Here is a 24,283-nt window from a genome sequence, read left to right on the forward strand (position 1 = left end):
TGCTCCCACCAGTCTGTGCCCGTGCCCACCTCCGCCCTAACAAGGCAAAATTCCTCATGATTTTATGATTGGCCTTCACTGAGCGGTCGGTCCACTGTGATTCACCCCGTGGGAAATACACACAGAATGGAAAGGACACTTGGCCTGGTCTTCCTGGTAAGCTCTGGCAGTAAATTTTTTCGCCAAAAAAATAAATTGTGGGCAGGGAGGTGGCCATATTAAGAAATGGGAGATAAAAGATGAACAATCCATATGGGATGAGACTGCAGGGTCCATTTAGGAGCTATAATGAACTGGGCCGGACTGTACCACTTTGTCCACAACACCCACCCCGTGTGACTGAACCCAGACGATACTCACTGATCAAAGCTGACACGCTGTTGAGCTTCGGGTCGTAGGAGCACTTTCCCTTTCCAGATTCCACTTTGCCCGGCTCCAAATGGAAGATTTCTTCCTGAAATGGAAAAATCATAAGAGATGGCAATAAATTCAGCGCTCTTCATCTTGTCATGGTGATTCCCTTGTGTAGGGAAAATGAGGCAGCGTATGTGCTTCCCCCCGAATCCTGTGGGACCTATAAGACCTGATGGAGGATGAAGTATTAGAATAATGAGCGTGCGTTCATACAGAAAAATACATGCGGGGAAACCGAAGAATTTCTAATCCATCTACATGCCACTCCGGCGCGCAAAACAACGTGTCATTGGCTGCTTCTTCTCGCCGTAACAAGCTGCATGCCAAATATCTCTCAGCCTCTTAGTGCCTATGGCTGTGCAGGCTTACTGCTGACACCTGTAATCCGGCACAGTGAAAACAAGCCCGGGATGGAGGCTGGATGACTGATGCTCACTGCTCATGGCATCCCTGCACGCAAGCATCGAAGGGTGATTGCCAGGAATTTGGGTATGTGAGCGGGGGAAAACCAATCAATGGCATGCAATGACATGTCCTGTGGCCAGACCAGAGCATGTCCAATCCCCATTTCTCACTCCCACCAGGGACAGGGGGATAGGGAGAGAGGGAGAGAGAGAGAGAGAGAGAGAGAGAGAGAGAGACATCCCTGTCCTTGTCTGTCATCACCAAAGCGGGGTAGAGAAGAGGGCAGTGTGCCAAACTTTCCTCCATTGGATTGTACATGAACCCTTGTGCGCTTCCCCCTCACCTTTGATTAAAATCACCCACCCATGCAAATATGAAGGTGTTGGCAGCTCACTCGCAGCCACGCCAGATGTTGACGTGCAACCAAAGGTCACAAACATTTACATGTGCCGAGGGGGGAACGCTATTCTGAACGTGTTTTTACAACCGTCTCGTAAAACATAACCCCCTCAGAAGTGTTGCACGCTGCATATTCAAAACATCGGGCTTAAAGTAAAGCCCCTGTGTCCTTCAAAAGTCCCTCTCCGCGTTGCGAAGTGGTTGGAGAGCTCAAACAGTGGAGTCGTGCTCAGCTATGCGGCTCCATTATTTCCTTTGCCACTCGGCTAGTTGGCTACAGATGGCTGGTGTTTGCTCTGGGCCAACAGAGCCTGCTGTGGGAGTGGGTCAGATGCTGGCGAGGCCTGCCACCCCTGTGGGAGAGGCTGGACCGCATTCCTGCAGAAGGCGGAGGGCTTGGTGGGGTGGAGGACTGAAGGGTGGGACATCCTACCGCGTCTCAGATAAGTGTGACGAGAGATTCAGGGATCTGTTGTTCACGGCACCGCTGAATATGACTGTGGCACACACCGAATATATTGAACACTGACAAACACATGCAGTGAGCAGCAGTGAAAGCCTACTTAGCTGTATTCCTGCCTGTTCACGATCAACAGGATTTTCTGCACAGTCTGACAAGCCATTTCCACTTGATATCCCACTTCTCATGCAAAATGTGGCACTCAGCACAAATGCGAAGCACAAAAAGAACAGCGACAGAGAGAGAGAGAGAGGGTGCTCAGACAATGAGGCTTACACATGAAATGGAGGGTGAATCGGATATGAGTGCAACACGAGAGAAACAAAAGAAAAACGCTGCGAAACTGACACTAAATTAGATGCAATTCCAAATTACACACAAAATTAAAGAGACTGCACACGGACCAGACAGGATGCATGCTAAACTTAATGGGGATGAACAAAATGATGGTAAAGACGAAGACGATGGCGATTAACAATGTGCTCAGACACATGGAGAGGGAGCATGCTGGTGGTGACCAGTAGCCCATGCAGAGGGCAGGGCTTTACATCCCACCTTTAGTCCCAGTGTCTCGTGCACCGCGCTGGGTTCGGCTGCGCGGCTAGCCCTTCCTCCGGCCTGGGGCATCTGCAGATGCATGGAAGTCTGGAACAGGAGACAGCAACACAGTCTGGATGTTACGCAACTGACGTGGAGACTGCAAAGGGGCAAGACACATGCTTCCATCCACCTTCCTGACCTCCATCTGTATCGCTGGGTGTGTTTGCGTCATCGAATCGGACCTCATTTCCACACATGACAACAACTCACTAAACCAGGACTGTTGATGCAAAGCGATAGTACTTGAGGAAAATGTATGCGTGTAAGAGCTGAGCAGGGAATGTGCGTAGGTCTATTTAACCAGATGGTGGAAAAAGCAACAATATTAGTTCTCTATCCTGTGGTCGAGTCAATAAAGTCTGTCACAGTATGGTACATACATTCCCCTCAAAGCTGCTGCCAAAGCAAAACATTTGGCTATTACAGTTAAAAAAAAAAAAAAAGCTCATACTTAATGCACTTGAGATATTTTGAGAATTGCCTAGAGGAAGAAGAATATACCCACATGGTGCCTGAACTGAAGCGGTGATCCAGTCAAATGACAACAATCAATGTGGATGTCTTGAATTATTAATGACCAAACAGGTTGCTGAGGTGTATCTGTATGTGTGTGTATGCGTGCATGTGTGTGTGTGTGTGGGGTGTATTGTTTCATGTCTCTGCGAGTTTAGTTAACTCCCTGTCCCTCGGACCTGTCTGTTCAATGTGATGGAGAAAATAACAGCCCTCTCATTAATGGACTAGAACTGGAACATTCCACTGGCACCCCATAATGGGAGCTCCCACTTCCAATTACCCGACGTCTCACATGGTAGAGGCTGGCGGGTGGCCTGGATGGATGGATGGATGGAGGGGTAGATAGGTGGGTGGATGGATGGAAGCCCTTCGTTAGTAAGGGGTCATGTAGGAACCATATGCAGCAAGGGAGTCGTGCGCGGCGCTCTTGCCGTCGCGCGTTCTCTGTGATCTCGAGGGAGAGTCCAGCAGGGAAATGTACTTTTTATTTATCCCTTTTTTTTAAAAGTCCCATGATCATCATTAGGGAACAAGTGTGGTATTTAAAGAAGAGGGAGGTGCTAAAAGGAAGGGGAAGGTAGTGATGCCTGGCCCGGTAAAGGAAATTCAAGAGGTCCCATTAAAGACTGAGACTAAACAGAGTAGCAGTAACAGCGCACTGGGGACGACAGCTGTGTGCCGGCGAAGCTGTGCTTTGCACAAGAGTCTAGAGGCTGGAGATGTGGTATCATGAGCAGGTTTAATGATGGAGGAAAATCATCATAAAGTGAACCTGGCGTTAAGGTGGCTGGGGTGGCGAGGGAAAATGAAGAGAGAGTGGGAAGTGAGGCAAGAGACAGACAGAAGTAGAGAGATGACTGCAATGATGATGATGATGATGATGGAGAAAGCTGGTTAGGTTTTACCAATGTGGACGTTTGGTAAAGCTATTAAATAGCATATATTGATTTATCAGACACACTGCACACATACGTGTGACAGAGATTTCACCCTCTTGAATCCTAACCTGAGGTTTGCGCCCGCGGTTGACAAAGGTGCAGACTGGATTGTAGGCTCCTGTCCCGCAGACGTACAGCTGAGTCCTGTCCCATGGCTCGATCAGACGGATGAAGTTTGCACACTCCTCCTGGAGACACAGAAAGACAGAGAAAAACATCATCAAACTGCACAAAACCTGAAAAGCCATTCGCTGAGAAATTTGAAGAACCTAATTCGGTTTAACTGGTACACCTTCTGCAGAATTTGCAATATCCTCACCCAGTACGCATGATGAAAGCCTAAGCAACGCTCGTTCATAACTAAACTAATACTGTACGTCTCCTATATATTTGGACTATATATCACACTCTCAGCCAGTGGTGTTGTGCTCCCCACCCTGGGCTGGCAGGGAGGAGGAGGAGGGAGAGGTCAATTGGGCTTCTCCGGCCCGTTCCCTTCCCGTCTCCCTGGCTAGACAGAAGGGAACCAGCACTTTTACTGGGCCAAGTCAGAATCCCACAGGTGAGCGCCTTTTCAACGGGTTCCTTATACTAAAACCTCTCCAGTGTTCACAATAGCGTACTTGAGGGAGCTGCGTGCTATTGAAATTCTGAAAAACTGCTTATTTTTCTGCTGGTGTCGTAGTATCACGGTGACGGAAATCAGCTGAACTGAATCCTAAACCCTGCTTAGGTTGTGTGTGTGTTGTCGACAGGCGTACTTACATTGGCGTCCTTCCCGCTCACAAGGCATTCCATCCTTCTTCGTTCGGACACTGGCCAGTGGATCTGTGAGCGGGGGGGAAACAGCAGACATTTTATAGTTACAATCCAGCCCGCTATACATCACTGGCATTTATGAGATCTTTGGGCTAAAACTGCAATAGGGATATCCACCCAGGCCGCTATTAGTCCTGTGGGCATCGTCCTAACCCAATTACAGTGTTTTAATGACCCCGACACCAGAAAAACTGTGTGCCAACACAAACTGGAGGTGAGCTAACCAACATGGCCACCGCTGGGGCAAAAGAACGGGACATTTGTTCCCCTGAGGGAGCTGTTGTGAGTACTGAGGTAAAAGAACTGGCTTCACCCCGGGGTAACAGCCCCTTTGTGCGAAGTTCGGAGGGGGGTGTCTTACAATGTGCGGGTCCTTGTTGATGTCATGGAGGTCCAGAGACAGAATGTGGTCCTTGCTGCCCACATACATGCGGTCGTGGTCCTCATCCATACGCAGGATCCGGTAGTCGGACGTGTTGAGGAGGTAGGCGAAGTGATGGGCGGTACCGGTAGACCTCAGCTCTGCATGGAGAGAGAGGCAGAGAGAGAGAGAGACAGAAATGTATGCATTAATGACAGCTGCGGTGCACACACACACACACACACACATGCATGCCCGACTGACGCATTCCTCATGCCACTCCTGCATACCCGAGTGGAGTTATCTGATGGTTTTTTCCACCAACACTGTTGTAACGTAATACCGCAGATTAGAGACAAGTGCTACTGAGTGTCTGTCTCGCTGTGTTGACGGCTCAATACCGCCTGCGAGCGGATCAGAGGGCCTTCTAGAGAAAGTCTCTCATCATTGGCCTTCTATAAATAAAAAGGAAATAAAAAAGTGGCGTCCAATCTGCGATCATCATAAGGCAAACAACCACCAACAAACAAACCAATTGTCCTTTCAGAAAAGCATTAAATTATGCTTGTGTCCTTAAAAGACCTTATCTTTGTATAAATGACATCATGACACTACTAGATATCGTGTATATGATGAATTTCTACCATAAAGACTTATGCCAGCCTAAAAAGGTGGTAAACTGAGTCTAGGTGGGTTCACCCTCCACTCCATCCCTGGTTAAACACCACTGGAGACAGCAAGACGGAGCCTCTCTCGGCCATCTTAAGGTCGGAGGAGCGTGCGTCTTCGGTAACGCAGAGCAGTTGACAGGTCCTCTCATGTCGAGAGCAACCCAATCTTCCTATGGCTCTGTGTTGGAGTGTTTGTTTGATATGTTCTCCCGGGTTCAGCAACCACGTACAGACAGGGCAGAGAGGCCACTGCTAAGACAGCACAGGCCCCACGCCACACCATAGACAAACACACTCCTCCACCATCTATAGGGGAAAGGCATTACCGGGTGGCATTCACATATTATTGGACAAACACAGAGGTTTCACTCCCGACAGCTGGAAAGTCCCGTTTCACTGTTTAACTTTATTCTACGACCAATAGACCACGGAAAACTGAAACAGGACACCCAACGTTGAGGATACCGCAACTACTTTTGTGTTGTTTTAGTGGCCAGAATGTGGTGGAGGGGAAACCAGAAGATAAACTGTCAAAAACAGGAAGTAGAGTTTGACTATTTACATATTATATATCAGAACAGAGGTGTGCCCACGTATAATTAGAGGAGGGAGACTTGAAATATAGCCACCTTGGGGTATCAGAGCTTCAAAGCAAAACCCAACACCCCAGAGTTTAAAAATAGGAGTCATTTCAAGATTTCAAAGTGTTTCGGACGCTTGATAAATAACCACACGTTTGTCCAAGACCTGTTTCCCTAAGCAGGTATGTGCAATTATGCTACTAAGGAATACATTCCTGTGGGGCTCTCTGGGTGTTTCTGGGGAAGAAGTCTGGACACTAAAGCATGCAATGCCATCAACATGTCCACCACCAGGCCTTAAAATAAACACCATCTAGAGACCGCTTTAAAACGTACTCCCCGTGGAATCTGATATTACCAGTCTTTCCTGCCAGATCTAAATTTAACACCGGGTTACGTCAATAAGCGATGATTAATAGCATTAGATTTGCTATATTTGTACAGTTTGATTTAATAACGGTGCCCACCAAGGGTATGTTTATAGGTCAGCGGAGTGATTGACAGCTGTCAGGGCGCTGTGCAGAGGAGCTGCAACATGTGGTCTAACCCTGCTGATTATTTGTGTTGGAGAGTTAAGTTGAATGATGAGTCCCCATACACTCTGCTGGCGCTCTGCTCTGTTTATGTGTGCGTGTGTGTGTGTGTGTGCGGATAGAGTGATGCACACTGGATGGAAACGCCACATGCACACAAACGTTGTACACACACACACACACACACACACACACACACACACACACACACACACACACACATTCCGAGGGCCAGTCGAAGTCCTTTCTGAAGCAGCTTGTCAGCAACTCCTCAGTGTGTGTTTGTTGTCAGAGAGTAGCTGGATGGGACCATCTGTCAGCTGAGAGGGGAATGTGCACACTGCACAGCAACAACATACCCTATAGAGCGCTTTACATCCAGAACCAAACGCATATGTAATTCAACCTCATAATCATCTGATAATGCACAGATAATGGGGTCCTAATGTACACCCCAAACGTGTCAATATTCTATTCCACACCGAAAACATGACCCACTGTAATGACCTGTACTGGAATGTTTCTTCACACAATATCCACCATAACCAATTGTAACGTACACTACAGAATGAGGAGCTATGCCTATTAGATGACGGTGTTGTTGAAGATTAGCTCGTTCAAACAATAACAATTTAGGTAAGTGATGAAATGAAACAAAGCGAAGACATATGTGAGTTCAAAAGTACAAAAGGTCAATCAAACCCTGCAGAAAATCCTCATCCATTTGTAAATGAAACACAGCTATTAGACGGTGTTGAATTCTCCTTACCCCTGTAATGAGGCAAAACTAGCTACATTAGGGCCATTATTTTGTTTTGTTTTTTACATAGAGCTCATTGTAAAGCCGAAATGGGCTTTTTATACCACAGCAATGGAACTTGCTATCATCCCATAAGGGGTAAATATGCACACACAAAAAAACAAAGAAAGAAATCTGGAAGAAAAAAGTGTTCAGCAGGCGTTCCAGCTACTAGACACTATGCCCTATTTCTTCTCTCCTTCTCTGCTTCCTCCCATAGCCTTCAGAGGCACATGGGATTGCGCTCCTATGAAATGTTGAGCGAGGACGTGTAACGGCAGCGGACTGAGTCTCGGCTGCCGCGCTGCTCCAGAGGTCAGGCCACCTGTGGAAACAAGCCCAGCAGGTCCCTGGACTGAGACTGGGGCTGGGCAAACACCCAGTCACAAACAGCAAGGAAAGACATGCAGAGACAGAGAGAGAGATCAAGATTAATGCTGAAGGGTGGCTCTGGTGGTTGCCATATTCAGAGAGCAAAAGATAAAGAGGCCTTTGTAGGGTTGGGAATTGTGTGTACAGTGTTAGTACAAGTCCTAAATATAAGTCGTCAAAAAAGCAACAACTGATGAACAAGCACCATGCATTCCCAATAGGAAGCAGTAGCACCAGACACTCAAATGGGCCAAAAAGGCTCTTGGAAATGTCCGGTGTGTTCAGGCTACCTTCTGTACTGTCGTTAAATACATTTTAAATCAACTTGAGCATAATTTGTGTTCCTGCATGTGCTTTCCCATATGCACCAGGCTAGGTTTTAAATTACCAAAGATCAAGGAAATGAAATCTAAAAACCACGAAAAAAAAAAAAAAAAAAAAAAAAGAATCAGCAAGGGAATTTCCCCTATCCATAATGTATTCCATCCCAGATGTATTCATCCGATTGCCTGAGACTTTTCCTTTGAGTCTTTGAGGCGTGGTGTTTCATTTTAACTTGCTCAGATTTGACTCAACTGTACAATATTTACTCTGCAACAAACATCTACAGTATGTACCCACAGAAGGAGATTACAGATTTGAACAGGAAGGGTTCTCACGGGCCGAACTCCTCTCCTTTTTGTCAACCGCATTAGGGCATGACAGCTTTTTCCGCACACACAGACTTAGCCTGGAGATTTAGAGGCCGGGATCAGTGTACAAGTGTGTCTATTAGAGCCAGATAAACTCTTAAAGTAGCCCATTACTGCGTGTAGGGTTTAGGCTCACTCTGGGGGGTCTGCGCGCACACAGAGGGGGGCTTTGTTTCGGGAACGCACCGCTTCCCCCCTGTGGAATGGCAACGGCTCTATTAGAGGTGAAAGTAAGCCGGTGAGGGAACCCGATCCTCGCGCTCTACGCCTCTCCCTTACTCATTCACTTACTTTCTTACGCTAGCACGCCCACACTCGCACGCAAAACAAGAAGAGGTCAGTATAGGAGCCTTCTCTCTCCCGTCTTTCTCGTTTTCACTCATGTACACAAGTAGTGAAAACGGGGTAGAGAGTCGGAGTTCTCAGTCCGCTGGTGAGAGGCGATCCTGTCCGCTCTCTCCAGTCTGCTGAACATGGACAATCCTCTCCTCTCCCAGCATCTCGGGGCGCTGCCGGCCCGACACAGCCCGCTGCCAGTTCCCACAACTCAACACCCCGCTCCGGCCGCCAGGAAGGTTTTGTTGGTGGGTGAGGATAGGGAGCCGGGTAAGACGAGGCCCGAACCCATTCTACTTTAATGTCAGCATCTGAGCCAACTGCTAAAGGTTGTGCAGAGCTCAAGGTCGCACAAGTGATGAGGGAGAGAGAGAGAGAGAGAGAGAGAGAGAGAGAGAGCAACACCTAGCCTATAGGGCTAGGTGAGGCTAGGTGTTGCCATATAGCTCTCAATATGATATTATGCATGGGCCAAGATACAACGATACTGCAATTTACTGTGAAATGAATTCCCTGAAGAAAATAAAATGCCAAAATCTATTCTGCTTATGAGCAAAAAGCCATGAATCAATTACTAGTTGAAATTCTACATGTTTTAAGCTCTTGCAATGTAAAAAAAAAACATCCTAACTCTCTCTCTCACACACACACACCATCATCATCACCACCACCACCGTGAATGTGCAACAAGTCTGAGGTTGCAACCTCAGATCGAGTTGCGAGCCAATGCTGGGTTTGAGTTCCAGGAATAGCTGGGAAAACCGAGGGAACGAGTGAGTGAGAACATCCTCCTCAACATCAACCGTCAAGGAGCCCTTGAGCCAAGCATTTAGCCCTCAGCTGCTCCAGTGAAGCTGCTCATTGGCCAGTAGTACAAGAGCACGGGTGCATGGAAGTGTCCCACCCTCCCGTTGCAGCTACCCCCCCAGACCATTATAAATAAAAATGTATTTTTGTCGACTTGCCTGTTTCAATGAGGCCTGAATTTTAAAGTGCAGAAAACATAGAGGAGAGGCATGCTTCACTGTCAGACTGAGCCAGCCCTCCTCCTCCTGAGAGAATAGTTGGCTGCTGACGGTGATCTCCGGGGCTGCAGGCCTGCATGTTAAAGCATATCTCTCCATCTCAAATTAATAGCCAACAGGCCGAGTTTACTTTGGAAATATGTTTGGACAGGAAAATGCTGAGTTCACTGGCACGCAGCACACTCTAAAGATCCCATCTCCCGTAATAAGAGAGAATATTGGTTAATGCTGTCTTATAAGGAATGATTTCCCACCATGCTGTCAAACGAGGGAAACAGGAGACTGGATTTTATGTATCATATTCAGCTGTTAATGCATCCTTGTGCGCGGTGTGCTTTAGTAACACGAGAACTTCCTCTCGTTAAGGAAAGATTACTGCATCCAGTATGACTTAAGAGTACACAGCTCACCCCACACATAACTTTCCTGGCAAATCGACAAGTAGCATCAGGCAAATGATTGGATCATGGAAAACTCCGGTTCTGTACGTTTAAACATAACAGTGACAGAGAGAGAAAATACACAGCGCTGGCACCCGACGGCGCAGCGCACATTAGCTACATGAGACTGATCTGGGTGTTCCGCCCCGCTACATATTTCTCTGGTTTCAAATTGGGTAAAGTAAAAGTGCAGGCCCCTGCCAACGATAGCGCAGAGCATGTTACTGCTTGAAGCTTGCCTCAGTCCCTGTTGAATAGTACTGGAGGTAAGGAGGATGGGGGATGGTAGAGGGGAGAGACAACGTTTTGTGTCTGTTGGGTTTGACACTCTGAACTGGGAGGGAGCTACGAGCGATGTGAAGCAATGTGTATACCAACCACCTGCACAGTTCAGGCCCCTGTGGTTTTTTGCTAATTGGCAACTGTAGCGATTGCATCAGCCCATCCTTCTATTCAAGGATGGCAGCCTGATCGCAGTGGAGCACCAGGCATTAGGGTTGGAACACACACAGGGGCTGCGATCCATCTGACTGAATCAACTCTGGCACGTTTATCGATTGACAAATACAAGGGTTAGTAGGGTCTGATTCAAGATTTTACGGTCATGTAATAAAATGAGAGAAATATCCTGTTAGCCTGTGGCACATCACAAAGAAGCTGCCCTACCTAAGCAGTGTCCCGGGGCAGTTTCCAGTCCGTCGGAGGGAGGTGTGTGAGTTCACACACTGGAGTGGCAGGAGTGATAATTAGGGTGTTTAAGAGGGGGCGGGAGAGGTGGCATGCTCTCACACATCAAAGGCAGCACTTGTCAGGAATCCTGGCCAAATATTTTGAATGCTGTCAATGTAGAGGAGGAAAACTCCTTATTACTCTGCAGAAGGCCCACTTCATTCCAACAGCAATGATGGAGCCTCACACAATATAGGTTGAGAGACTTTTTGGAAAATTGCAAGGTTGCCTTGTTGGCAGTTGGGTCACCTTTTAACAAGGTGCAGTAATGGGTTGAGTCGCCAAAGGTGACAGTGTCACAGGTTTAACAGACTTGCTTGACATGCATTACCTTATGGAAGTTGCAGACTTTCTCATTAATTTGTATGTTTGTCTTAGTCGCTGCCATATTTAGAAAGTGTCTGTTGCCTGTACCTGTATAAAGGGCCATTTGTCCTCCTGGGCACAGTTTGGGCTGTTTGTTATGTTTGCCAGGAGAGCGGTGATGAACCTGGGAATCAGGGCTGAGGCCGAGAGCGCAGGCAGCTGCTATCTGCTATGTGATCACACAGCTAGTCACTGTGTCACTCTGTCTTCATCCTGTCCAAACTGTAACATGGCTGTCTAATGCTGCTCCAGCAGATTTCCTTTCACTTTTCTATTGTAAACATGCCAATAGTTTGCAGTCAGACATGAGAGAATCCTTTCTGCTGAAAATGTTTTGGTCTGATTGTAATATTGAGTGATGAGCATTTCTAATTACTGGTAAATAAATTCATTAATGTTTTATTGACGTTATCAGCGCTTTAAAGTTGCAACTTACGTTTAACTATTGATATGCTGTGTGGTATTTAACTGTGGGTGTAAATGAATTTGCACCTCACTACCAAGTGTCCTGACAAAGCATAAAAAGACACATGCAGTTATCTTCTTGTACAGCCCCTTTATACACACACATCACAAAAAGTGCCAATACATTTTCAAATGAGCTCTTTTAATGCAGTATGCTATGCTTACAACAAAACTTTTGGTTCATCTAGACAATCTCAGTAGAGTTGGCACCTATCCAGATGCCTGTATCTGACAGCGGTTGTTGTTCTCCATGCTTTCCTAATCTTGCACAACTTTCTCACGGTTACTTCCTGTATCCGCGAGATAAGGAGGAACCTAATGTATGGGCAATCACTGAGCACACCGACATGTGAAGCTGGAGACTATGGCAGCCTCTCCAGCGGTTGGAATAGTGCGTGTCCATTGGAAGGCTGAACTGTCACCTCCACCGATATCTTCTCAGTCCCTGTTTCCACTTGTTAGGAGAGTGATTTCTAATCAGCAGTTCCCCGGGGCCACAGCCTGCCTGGACTCTCCTTCAACAGCTTCTTTCAACACAACTTGTCTTCATGTCAAACATTAACATGAGTTATTTGGGTTTGTGTTAGCTGCACGCTTCAAAGCCAGTAGAGAAGTGACACAGTTGTGAAAGAATGCCTGTGTGATTACTGCAGATTGGGGACGTGGTTAGCTACGCCGCTAAATGAAAAGGAACGATAACAGCATGCGAATACAGCAGCTGCTCCGCTCGGCTTAGTCACTCTGTGGGGCAGAGGATAATAAAAGCGGTCAGAGGCTCTGTCGCTGTGTCACATCAGATACGACGCGTCATTCAGCAGATAACAAAGATACAAGGGCACAGTATCCAGGGGCAGGGTGAGGAGATACGATCCGACCTACTGGTAATGCCAGAGAGCCTGCTCCGAAGAGGAGCGGTAATCTTTTGTGATGCGTTCTCAGCGACGTGGTCAAGCTTCGCTGCATCCTGTCTGTGCATCTGCATCTTGGTGGAGAGACAGGCTCTGCGGCTTGCTGCTAGGAGAGCAAACACAGGCATAACAGCATGCCTGTGCAAACCCCTGCCTCGCACTCACACGGCACCAACACATCCAGCCTCGCTCAATATCATCTTTCAGACTTCAAACTGCCACCGATAACGGTATTATTACCCTACTCCATCTTTACAGATCACAGTAGTGCTGCACGGTTATGGCAAAAGTGATAATCCCAATTATTTTGCTAAATATTGTGATCACGATTATTAGTCATGATTATTTGTCTTGGATTCAGGAAACCAAATTAAATTATTGATCTACCATATCGACTTTCAAATGAATTGAACACACTTCAGCATTGCCGAATTACACGGGTACTAATCATGCCAAGATAAAATCATGACATCCGATTATCTACGATTAATTGTACAGCCCAAGCTCACACAATATCAAATCACAATTGTGATTGCCAGAAATAAGACAAGTCAAAAATGCTTTACTGTGTTTGTTTTGACTCCCTCCCAGGGTTTTATCTCAACACATCCTGCCTGCCATTTAACCACCATAGTCCAAACCTGCTTGGGTATTCATGGCATGTTGTTTGTATTCTGTTGCTGTGAGCTCCCTCGCTGGGGAAAAGGTGTGACCCACTCATGTCTCAACACATGTTATATGTAATCTGTCATAATGTACATGCGCCCCCACATCCACATCATTAACCAACCGTTCTGACCTCATAGTGTCTAGAAGTTGTGCCACGATGTCCTGTGTCAATGTGAGCTGTGACACCTCTGTGTTTACCACCATCGCCACCTCGTTACCACTGCACCCCCCCCACCCCCACCCCCGCCCTGCCCCTCCCCTGCCGACCCGGGGGGCTCACCCGCTCTATAATTAGGAGCCACTCTAGTGCCCCACCCCTCCTCCACCCACTCCCCCTCCCTCGCTAATGGCACCAATTTGTATTCACTGTCAGCTCTGATGGGCTCTCATGCGGAGAGATGGCCTTATCACAGGGCCTCTGGCTCCCATCACCTAAGCCCCTCTCCTGTTGCCTGCCAAGCCCGGCGTGCTGATGGACAGGCCGGGGAGAGGGGCTAGGAGGGGGTGGGTGGGGGTGTGGAGGGCTGGAAGAGAGGGGAGACAGGGCTGGAGGGTGGGGGGGAGGGCGTGTGGAGGAGGCACACATTTGTCTCCATTTCCACCTAAACTCTTGTAACAGCAGACAGATGTGCTGTAGTATGGCATCGGTTGAACAGTGCGGAGGAGAGGCGATGATGGATCTATGACCGAAACCTATATTACTCATACCGTAAAACACAAGGCTGTCTCTTCTTTTCATTTTCACCTTGTTTAGGCCTCAAACCCCAACCCCGAATTGATTTAAAGTCAATAATGTGGTCCGACGCAGGGAAAAGCGGAAATGGATTGGCACTGCATCCTCTGTCCAAACAGCCGCGCACAAGTGAACACCTTTCCTTCTCAATCAGATACAAACTTATGAAACTGGAGACCCAGCTGAGGAGGACGTGAAATGTGCAGGACTAGTAGGGAAGGAGATCCTCCCAGGAGAGTCTTGATCTAATCACACACATCTGCACAAACACGGCTCTGTTTTAGTGGACATGTGTTTTATTAACAATCTCCGACTTGACGGTGACACATCTCGACCCCGTTCCCATCCCGCATGTCCATTCCAGCAATCCTTGTGCAACCTCCATATATGCATGCATGACTGATTGTTGTTGTAAATCAAGTGCATTCAAGGAACTCCCCTACCCTCCACGTCACAGGAGATCTGTACCAAAATGTAATCTGACTGGTTTCTACCTGTGCTACATCCATGGCTATGTGAGCTTTTCCAGATCGTTTTTCATGGGATAAATGCCCCGACTTGTGTCTGCGCTGTGGATAGGGGGCCGCTTTTGCGAGTCTTGATCAGAAGGGCCGACAATGCCGCGGCCTGAGCCGGGAGACGTGAGGAGGTCAGAGGTCGCCAGGCAGCAGTGGCAGCGCTTTATGTTCTGGTTTAATCTGGGATTAGCTCAGGGTCAGGGTTATCTCCCCTCGGCCTGAGAGGAATCAGGAAACAGGGATTGCCTGGGGTAAAGTGGCATTACTGGACGGCCTGTCCAGAATCGCAATGAGGCTGTGTGCAACAGGGGGAATGCGGAGAGAGAGAGAGAGAGAGAGAGAGAGAGAGAGAGAGAGAGAGAGAGAGAGAGAGAGAGAGAGAGAGAGAGAGAGAGAGAGAGAGAGAGAGAGAGAGAGAGAGAGAGCGAGTGGGTCGAGCATGATTCAATGATTCACTGGGCTCGGGGTTGTAACCTCTCTGCCATCGCTCTAGCACTCCCGAGCCCAGAGTCCCAGCTCAGCAGAGATCCATGTGCACTAAGACTATGAATTACTACGCCCTGTGAACCAATGAATCACTAGTATATATCTGTCTAGCCACAGTTATGTGCATACCTTCTGGTTTCCTGAATACGTTTAGCATGGACAATGCATTTGAATGCTGCTGTAGCACAGGAGCCAGAGAGGATCGGAAGAATTGTAAGAACTGTTTGTACCTGTTGAAAGAAAGACATGGCATGGCAGAATTCATACTGCCGTCCACCTATGATTAGCAGAAGAACTAAATAAAAAGTCCTAACTGCAAGAAACCCATTACCTTTAACCTCCCTTATCTTATACTGGTTTGCCTCAGCTTCATGTCAGACCATAATCCCCATGTATCGGATGCAGGCGCACACACTCTACCGTCTCTGGTTCTGCTGTCTGGTTCCTGGGAGTGTGTGTGGAACTGGGAGAGAGAGAGAGAAAGAGCTATGAGACCAGAACAGTCTTGTTGTAATGAAGATGGATCTGGCTCTGGCTCACTCTCTCTCTCTCCAGTGAGAAAGTTAAAGCTAGTGAAAATGGAGAGGGCTCAATCTCAGGCACCGTGGGACTGTTGAAAAAAAAAAGTACTGAAACACCACTGTGGGTAATTGAAAATAGAACTGGAGTAGCAGTGAAAGACAGAGATTGTAAATAGATATTCGAGCCCATTACAGCAGGAAAAATAACGCGCCGTGACGTTCATGGTCTATTAACGTATAATTTTCTTAAATGCTTAAAAGATTCAATCTCTACAGTAGGAGCTTCACTACCCGCAAGTCTCACAAACACTTGAGTGAATGCATATACAGTATATTATCAAAAGCACCGCATACTCAGCTCAGTTCCATTCAAACTTACTGAAATGTAAAATGCCCCGCTCTCTGAAAGCTATCGTCAAATTTCAGCCACAAAGTGGTTTTTCAACAGCCAGCGGATCTGTCAGTTCTGTGAGAATTGGCTCGGTTTCCATGAAAAGATGTTTACTTTCCATAATGAATGACATTCCCCCTTATGAATATTATTAAATGGGGATCTTTGTGATATTACTGGTATGACAGACAACATCTTCTATTGCTGTCGACTGTCAGCCACATCAAACGGGTAAAAAGTCATGGGACTTGAGCGATCATGGGCAGATTTCCAACTGACGGTTTGAGGTTTTCAGTTTTCAATTATGTCATTAACTTCATGTAGACTGCTCTCCGTGCTGCGTGCAGGTTACTTGGAACTTTACCAAGAAGCACGCCTGCATCCTCTGCATTCATTCAAGTGGATTGCATCAAGAAAAGCAAAGCAACTGACAGCTTTATTTGTGGACAACTTCATCTCCATTAGCAAACACTTCCTAGAAAATGGTGAATTTAAAAAAAAAAAAGGCTGGCTTTCTTGGCAGAGTAAAAGAGAAAACAATGGGCGGGCGGTGCAGAAAAATGTCCGAAAGCAACAATGCATCTCTCTGTCTCTCAGGTGTATCCTGACAGGCCAGTGGACGATTTACAACTGAATGGACACAGGATAGCAATCTAATGTATGTGACCTCAGTGGCCCACCATAATGCCCCATGGATATAAATGCCTTATTTGTTAAAGCAGCGTGGGGTCACAGTGTGGGAGGCCAATTGTTCCAGCCCCTTCCTGAGAATGACAGGAAAAGAGGACAGATTGTGACAGTAGCCATTGTGGTTCTGCTCCAGGTCTCTTCCTCCCACCAGGCCCCCGCTGCTCCTTCACCCTGGGTTAGTGCACATGGTGCCACCTCAGCGCTTATCTTCCTGCTCCCTGGGAGGCCGGGCGAAGGAGAAGCTGTGCTTGGCCCTTTTGTACAGCTGTTTCTGTTTTTAGGGACGGGCGGCTTTGGCAGGATACCCTATATTGCTTTATTTGGCACGCAGAGCCTCTCTGGCCCGTCACTCTGCACATCAGTCATACTCGACGTGATGGGACGTCCCTCTCAGCCATCCCGTCCAACAGAGGGATATGGTCAGTCGAGTTCCGTTGCGCCCCCGATTCCCAGGCCTTGGGGACAGGAAATGGGATTAGAAGACAAATCCCGATTTCCCACGCATATGTCAGCAGAGTCCTTGCATTTTGCCTCATCATTTTCTTTCTCTATTGAGGGGGCGCTCATCTGAAATGAAGGCGATTAGCCCTTTCTAAACAGCATTGTGTTTTCATCCGCCGCCGCCTCTTTAGGCCCATCAGCCGGCGGAGGCCCGGATTGGCCTACATCCCCAACACATGCTCCCATGGGAATGGAGGGTCACAGGGTTAACCCCTCCTGAACTAGCGCAGTTATACGGCCACTACGGGAGACCCGCCTAGGGGCACGAGAGACCGAAGAGCAAAAGTCACTGAGCTGATGCCATCGTGCTCTCTGATGGTATAAGCCTGCTGTTGGTAAACCACGGTCGTTTTAAAGGGCCTTCCAAGGCTCTGCGCTCTTATCCTCTTTCAGAGTCGAACGAGATAATAGGTTCCCTTAAGACGTTCGGATTCCATCTGGTGGGAGAGCCTGTCCTCCACTGGCCAATTTGTGTCTCAGGCTCTGACAGCGCTTCTATTTTTGTTGAAGTAGATGCGTAAAAACCCAATACAGAGTACATTATCATTAACATAATACATACATGCTCTCCCAACGGTCTCCTAACATTATGCTCGACGGCGTTTAGAAATGGCAATCGCTCTCAAAGGACTCAAACTCAACAGTCAGCTCCACTATCAATCAGTTCATTTTCTATATTCAACAATTTACACTTGCACTATTCAGTTTTTTTGCTCATTCACATTCTTTACTGAAATAGTTCCTTTATCTGTGTTATTTTCTCTCCTGGTCGTGGCAGACCGTTCTCTATGCCCATGTAAGGTGGTGTTAAGGAGATAGTGGATGGGGGGGGGGGGGATGGGTTGCAGGGTCAGCGAGTTTACCAAGCCGATTTAGCCATCCCAGTTTGTCACTGGTAATCTCCCTGCAGCCTACAGGGTGATAAAATCAGGCTGATAACTGCAGGAGATGGATAAAGAGAGAAACAGACAGAGTGGGTGAGAGAGAGCTGTGTGTGCTGTAGGCGGATGACATGCTTTCTCGGACTTCATCCCCCCGTCTCTCACACACGTAGCGATAATATGCGTAGCATGCACATATATATACATGCACACACGCGTGTTAAGTTCCTCGCACACCACAAGTGTTGCTCAAGACGATCTGGACATGAGGCAGCTGGAGCCATTTAAACCGCAACAATGCCATAATGGATACAAATCGCTAACAATCGCTCCCCTCTTGCAAAGCACAAAATGGGGAGAGAAAAATGAATCGGAGAATAGGAGAACTACAGGTTGAAGGTGCAGAGCGGGAGAAAGGAAGACGCGTGTGAAACGTTCATATCGGCATGGTTCCTCTGAGGTGGAATATGGAGGTGTTTGCTTTGGCAATGTCGACCAGAGAGAGAGAGAGAGGGAGAGAGAGAGAGAGAGAGAGAGCCAAAGCATCCTCTTCCCTTAAACACCCCCAGTATGGCCTCCTCGTGCCTCCATTTCTTCCCCAACTCAGGCAATATGCTTTCTAAATCAGGGGAGCCTTCTCCTATTCCCTGCCAAAAAGAGCCCATAGAGGTGGGATCTTTATGAACGTAACTCCATTGTGCCTGTCTGCGATCCCGACACAACCCCAGCCAGCAGTCCTCCGGCCCAGAGGTAACACAGGCGTATAATCTTAAACATGGAGGTCATAAGTGAGCAGCTTGATTGCTCTTACCTTTCCCTGACATGCCGGCAGGACCTCATTTAGACGACCTGCTTTTATTCCCTCCTTTAAAAGGAAATGTGCATGTCAAAATGTATTTACTGACTCAGGGGCAACGGGGTTAAACAGTGATATGTAATAACTTTTGGGGGTGAAATGCCATTCCACGGGTTGTCTTGCCAGCGCTCTAAGTGCAGGGCCATACATTTTCTTTTCAACGATGTGTATACGTTACATGAATCAAATGGCTAAGAATAACACACTCTAAGTGTGATTTACTCATACTGACTGGACTTTACTGCAAAATAACGACGCAGTAGTTGTATCCCAGTTGATCTGTGGTTGCTGCTGCACTGTTATGGCAGACCGAAAAACCACCTCCCAGCAGCATTATGTCTAGCTGGGTGCAGACATGTCCGTGGCACAAAGATCGATTTTTCCAATTTCTTCTTTCAGCCACGTTCTGTCCTGCTCTCTGAACTGAAGTAGAACTAGTCTGATTGAAAGTCGTTCCCTCCACTCGACCTCCCTCTGGTACGGCAAAATCTGAAGAGACAAAACAAACCCTCATTCTCACTCATCACTTGATTGCCCTGCAGCTCTGCAACACTGAAACTGGCAAAGTGACCTTGATGAAGGAAAGCCAACTGTCAATCATTGATTGCCAGGACTTTTTACACATTCACTTAAGGGCTCCCCTTTCAAGTTTGATCAATATCAGCCAAAAAGTAGTCAGAGAGTAACACCGATCAGTGGCTATTAAGGGAACATTGAGCCTTAGGGAAAACGGGGCATTTTGAGTTGACGGTCAATGCAGGAGATGGAGGGAGGGGGAGGGGAGGGGGAGAGGGAGAGCAGCACACAACACACCAAACTGCTCCAAAAGATTCCTAAACAAACCTACACACACTTGACCTCGATGCTTCCTGGGCCTATAAAGGGGTCACTATCTCGCTGTCTACTGCCAAAACACAGGGACACAACGGGCCAGCGTGTAACGATAATGCCGTTGGACACGCATGATGACCACGGACAAGCGGCCATTGTCCTTTCACACGGTGATGTCACTGTTAAGACCGGATCCGAAATTTTCCCCTCACTATGGCCACTAAAGATATACTCAGAGCCCTCATTAGTAGACGATATGACGGTGTGACTGAGGTCAACAACGATGCAAATTTAACACAACTGTTCTCTGTGAATTCTCTGTGAAAAGTGCTGTGCTCTTCACAGAAACGATGCCAAAAAACAGGCTGAACATCGGCCAGCGTATCAGCCGCGCGAAAACACCTGCAAACCAGTTCTCCGTTTGTTTTCGACAGAAGCTTACTGGTCTTTCTTCTCCCAAGAAAGACAGCCTGAGACCGCGGGCCAACATAAAGAGGTGAGCCTCACATGTAACCACTGCATTCCACAGAAAAGCGGGATCCAAAAAAGACAATAAACCTAAACCCGGTCGAGTTATTAAACCGTAACCCATTCACTGCTCTGGCAATCTGGAAAGTGTCAGGTGAGAACGCTGATGCCCTGCCTCGTTATTCCTGGACAGTATATTTGACATGGAATCAACAGTAAATCCCGGAGAAAATCCTGCTGTGCGGCTGGCCTGACCGCAGGCCGGTGGGAAGAGCGTGAGGGATTGCCGGGCGGTGTTGCCACTAAGCCACGGCCATAAGCGTCCCGCTGTACTCCTCTCTGTGGCTAGAGCCCTCCACTCCCCGTAATGACTCATTGATCTGAGCTTCTCAATCCCTGCCTGCCTTATCTCAGCTAATGGGGCGGCTTCGGGATCCGTCACAAGCTGCAATCTCTCCGAGAGAGCGAGTGCACTTAGAGGTCAACGGCGGCGCTCTCCAGTAGTGAGGCGGCACGACCAGGTGGAAGAGAAAAGCTCTATCTATCTCTCCGCACGCTCGCCCTGCTGATTCGAGAGGTCCGCACTCCTCCCTCTATCAGTCGGTGCTCTTGTTGTTTTTGGAGTGGTACAATATATCTCCTGGACTTCCTTTTATCATCTCAACAACTGACTCGCACTTCGCACATGCATAACTCTTCCCAGCGCATGATAGCCTTTCTTTGACCCCAAACATTTGGAGCTCACAATGGGACTCCCTTCTACAAACTCATGAAAGGCTCACAAACCCACAGTCATTTATAACTTTTGAGGCTGGCATGACAACAGAAAACAGTAGGGAGTAAGTAGGAGGGGAGGGGAAAGCTGAGGAGAGTAGACGAAAAGTCTAAATGGAGAGAACTGTATTACAATACACATCCCTCCGCAGGCTCACTCAACCTGCTTTCCCTATTGGCTAAATAGTCCTAATAGGGTTACAAGTTGAAAACCATTTTACTCTGAGAGCCACAACAAATATCCACAGATATTTTGGATTATGTGACGTGAACAAAGGATGTTTTCTTGGCATTTGAACTGCAGTTGTGCCAAAAACAGCTGGCCCAAGGACTCAAGCAGAGCGAAGTTATCAAGATCCGTTCCACCAGTCAAACACCACCTAATCCACTGTTCATTTACTTCAACCACCCCTCCTAAATCCTGCGGTGCATTTTCTCTGAGGGGGGAAAACTCTTAATTGAATCAAACTCCATCCACCGGTCTTAACATTAATCCCATATGAGGGTCAGCGCTGGGACACCGGCCTGAGAGGGTCGGGGAAAAAAAGAAAGGGCTTTTACCACGGAAAAGCAAATCATATCTCACCCACACCTCATCTCTTTACCCCCATCATCATCATCATCATCATCCGCTCTCCGCTGATATCCCTCTACCTCGTTAACCCAGAGGAAACCCGTCTCTCTCGCCTCAAAGCCGCGCCTGCGGTGACAGTAGACGTACAGACAGTTTGACAGCTGTGGAAAACACTGTGCTTCGGCACAATCAAACCCCCCCTGGAGATTTTAATGACCAGCCGGTCTTTCCCTGCTTGGGTTTTTAAATCCGCCACAGCGAGACGCACCTGACAGCCCTGACGTTTGACTGACAAGGCAGGATATCCTATGCTGTGACCTTGCAGCCCTCCTCTTGAGCAGCTCTGGCTGTGGGTAATGAGCTGTGGATGAGGTCGGAAGTATAGATTGCAAAGTGGCTAAAAATGCAGCTTTTGTTCCGAGTGAATTCCTAGATGGTTAAGACAAGAAACCAGCGGGGAGGAGGCATCCAAGGCCCCAAAGTTCTCGCCCTGCCACCGTAATCCACAGATGGGAGATTGCACACCAATGGTAACAATGTTTACTGGTGTATCCACGGGAAAAAAAAACGACAGACGAATAAGGACAGGCAGAGGAAAAGAAAAAATGTATAGGAGATAGGGGAGGAAAGAGAGCGCTTTCCTGGGGCCGTTTTAAACCTCTGGTATGATATAATGAGATAATTGGAGTTACTGCCGCACTTCATCCCACTTTGAAGCAATGTCTGACGGACCTCGAGGGCTTAGGCCTCAGTCTCTGTCGAGGCCGTACAAAAGGCCCCAGCACACTCCCGTACAGAGGGAACTGCCTCGTTCTCACACTTTGTGGCCCCGCAGCACCCAGCGATTAACCATCAACTGGGCATGAAACCCCACGACAGGGAGAGTCCCCCTTGTTCACGAGGGGAAGAGATTAATGGATTCCTTACACGGTGCCAAATAGAACAAAACCCGACTCAAGTGTGTAAGCAATTAATATGGCATGTTATTGTTGGCCCCGTTCATGCAAGGTAACACAGAAACACTGAGAGGCATGTCAATAATATTCCAGTGAGCAGACCCAAAGTAACATTGCAGGAGCGACTGCCTCACGCTTTTACAGATTTGTGTTTAAACGACTTCATCCATTCTTTCATTATCAGTTTCTTCAAAAATGATGCCTTTGCCAATTTCCTCAAAGTCCTTGGCAGTCCACACTCCCTGCATTAGCAGCACATCCAGTTGTGATTTATCTTGCATTTTCCACTTTGTGCACTTACATCTTGATAAAAGGTGCCTCCCACTTACTGCTATCTCAGAGTAATATGTTAATCTGATTTGGACAGGAACAACAGTTATGCCTTTATTTGGCTGCTTTCTTGTTTTCGCTCGCCAGCCTCTCGATCTCACTCTCTCTCACTCTCACTCTCACTCTCTCTGCATCGACACTGGAGGCAACGCGCAGCTGTGAACAAGATATAGCCTCCTGCGATTCTCCCGGCCCCTGCCCCGCCCTCGCGATGTTTCTGAAAAACATTTTAATTGACGCAGCAATTAAGCGAGACAAGTCAAAACAGAGCTCTCCTGGAACCTCTTTGTGCGGGGAGAGTAATCTGCTTCCCCAGGCAAGTTTATCTTGAGAATGTAGAGTATTCATCAGAGATGTATGACTTGAATCTCAGCCAGAGAGAGTGCACCGCAAAGAAAATATTTGAGAATAATGTGAGATTAACTGCAGTATATCACCGCTGGGAATAGTGTGAGATTAATTGATGTACATCACCATTAAAGACATGCAGTATATTATCCGTTTTACTGTTTGCATTATGCATCAACCGCACATGGCGGCGGTTTAATGTGGGTGAGCTGCTATGAACGGGAGAAAAAACATCTGGCAACCCTCACATTATAGTATTCTAATGCAAATACTGAGTTAAAACACATTTCCACATGTGCAGATATCATATATTAATTTGACTGTATATTGTCAAGATGTGATAATGCATGGCTTTGATAGCTGCAGCAGTGTTTCCAAGCGGTTTACCTGAAAGGAAGGAGAGACATGTCTTGGTATCCATTTACTCCACAGCCCAGTGGAGTTGACAGTGATGCATTGCTGGCAAGGACTCATTTTTTTCAAATGATATATTTCACAATCAACCTCAAGGTCTTTATTTATTTCCTAACAAGCATGTGAGGGATGAAGTGGGAACCAAGGCTGCAGCTTCGAGTTACACTGAAAACGGAGCACTTGACAGTAGCACCTCCATTCATAACACTGAGGTTACTCTCATCTACTGCGTATCCCCACTGCTGATAAATTCACCTGCACAGGAAATAAAGTTGTGCGTCTTAAACATCCTGTGGATATAATAAGTCAATTTAAAGCATAATCAAATGGGATTACTCTGCAACTGTCTGTGGTAGAGAGTATCCAGCCTCCCAGGCCAATGAGACATGAAGGATGAAAATGTCCATAGGCGTATCAACATGCATTTAGTAAGATATGAAAGCATCAATCACAATGTAGCACCAATTATTGGCTTATGTTACATAGGAGAGTTAAGAAAGAGATGAAACTCTG

General features: G+C 47.3%; 1 protein-coding gene across 1 annotated transcript in view; it reads right to left on the minus strand.

Moving 5' to 3' along the window:
• LOC139929921 (semaphorin-3F) overlaps positions 1-24,283 on the minus strand; it is a 58,592-nt gene that overhangs the window by 16,685 nt on the left and 17,624 nt on the right. The window contains exons 3-7 of the mRNA XM_078283438.1: positions 4,913-5,073; positions 4,498-4,560; positions 3,801-3,920; positions 2,234-2,323; positions 361-454 (exon numbers count right to left, since the gene is read on the minus strand). Of these exons, the coding sequence (XP_078139564.1) occupies positions 361-454; positions 2,234-2,323; positions 3,801-3,920; positions 4,498-4,560; positions 4,913-5,073 (528 nt within the window). The remainder of the gene's footprint in view (positions 1-360; positions 455-2,233; positions 2,324-3,800; positions 3,921-4,497; positions 4,561-4,912; positions 5,074-24,283) is intronic.

The sequence above is a fragment of the Centroberyx gerrardi genome, chromosome 5 (assembly GCF_048128805.1).
Source record: "Centroberyx gerrardi isolate f3 chromosome 5, fCenGer3.hap1.cur.20231027, whole genome shotgun sequence".
Classification (NCBI taxonomy): domain Eukaryota; kingdom Metazoa; phylum Chordata; class Actinopteri; order Beryciformes; family Berycidae; genus Centroberyx; species Centroberyx gerrardi.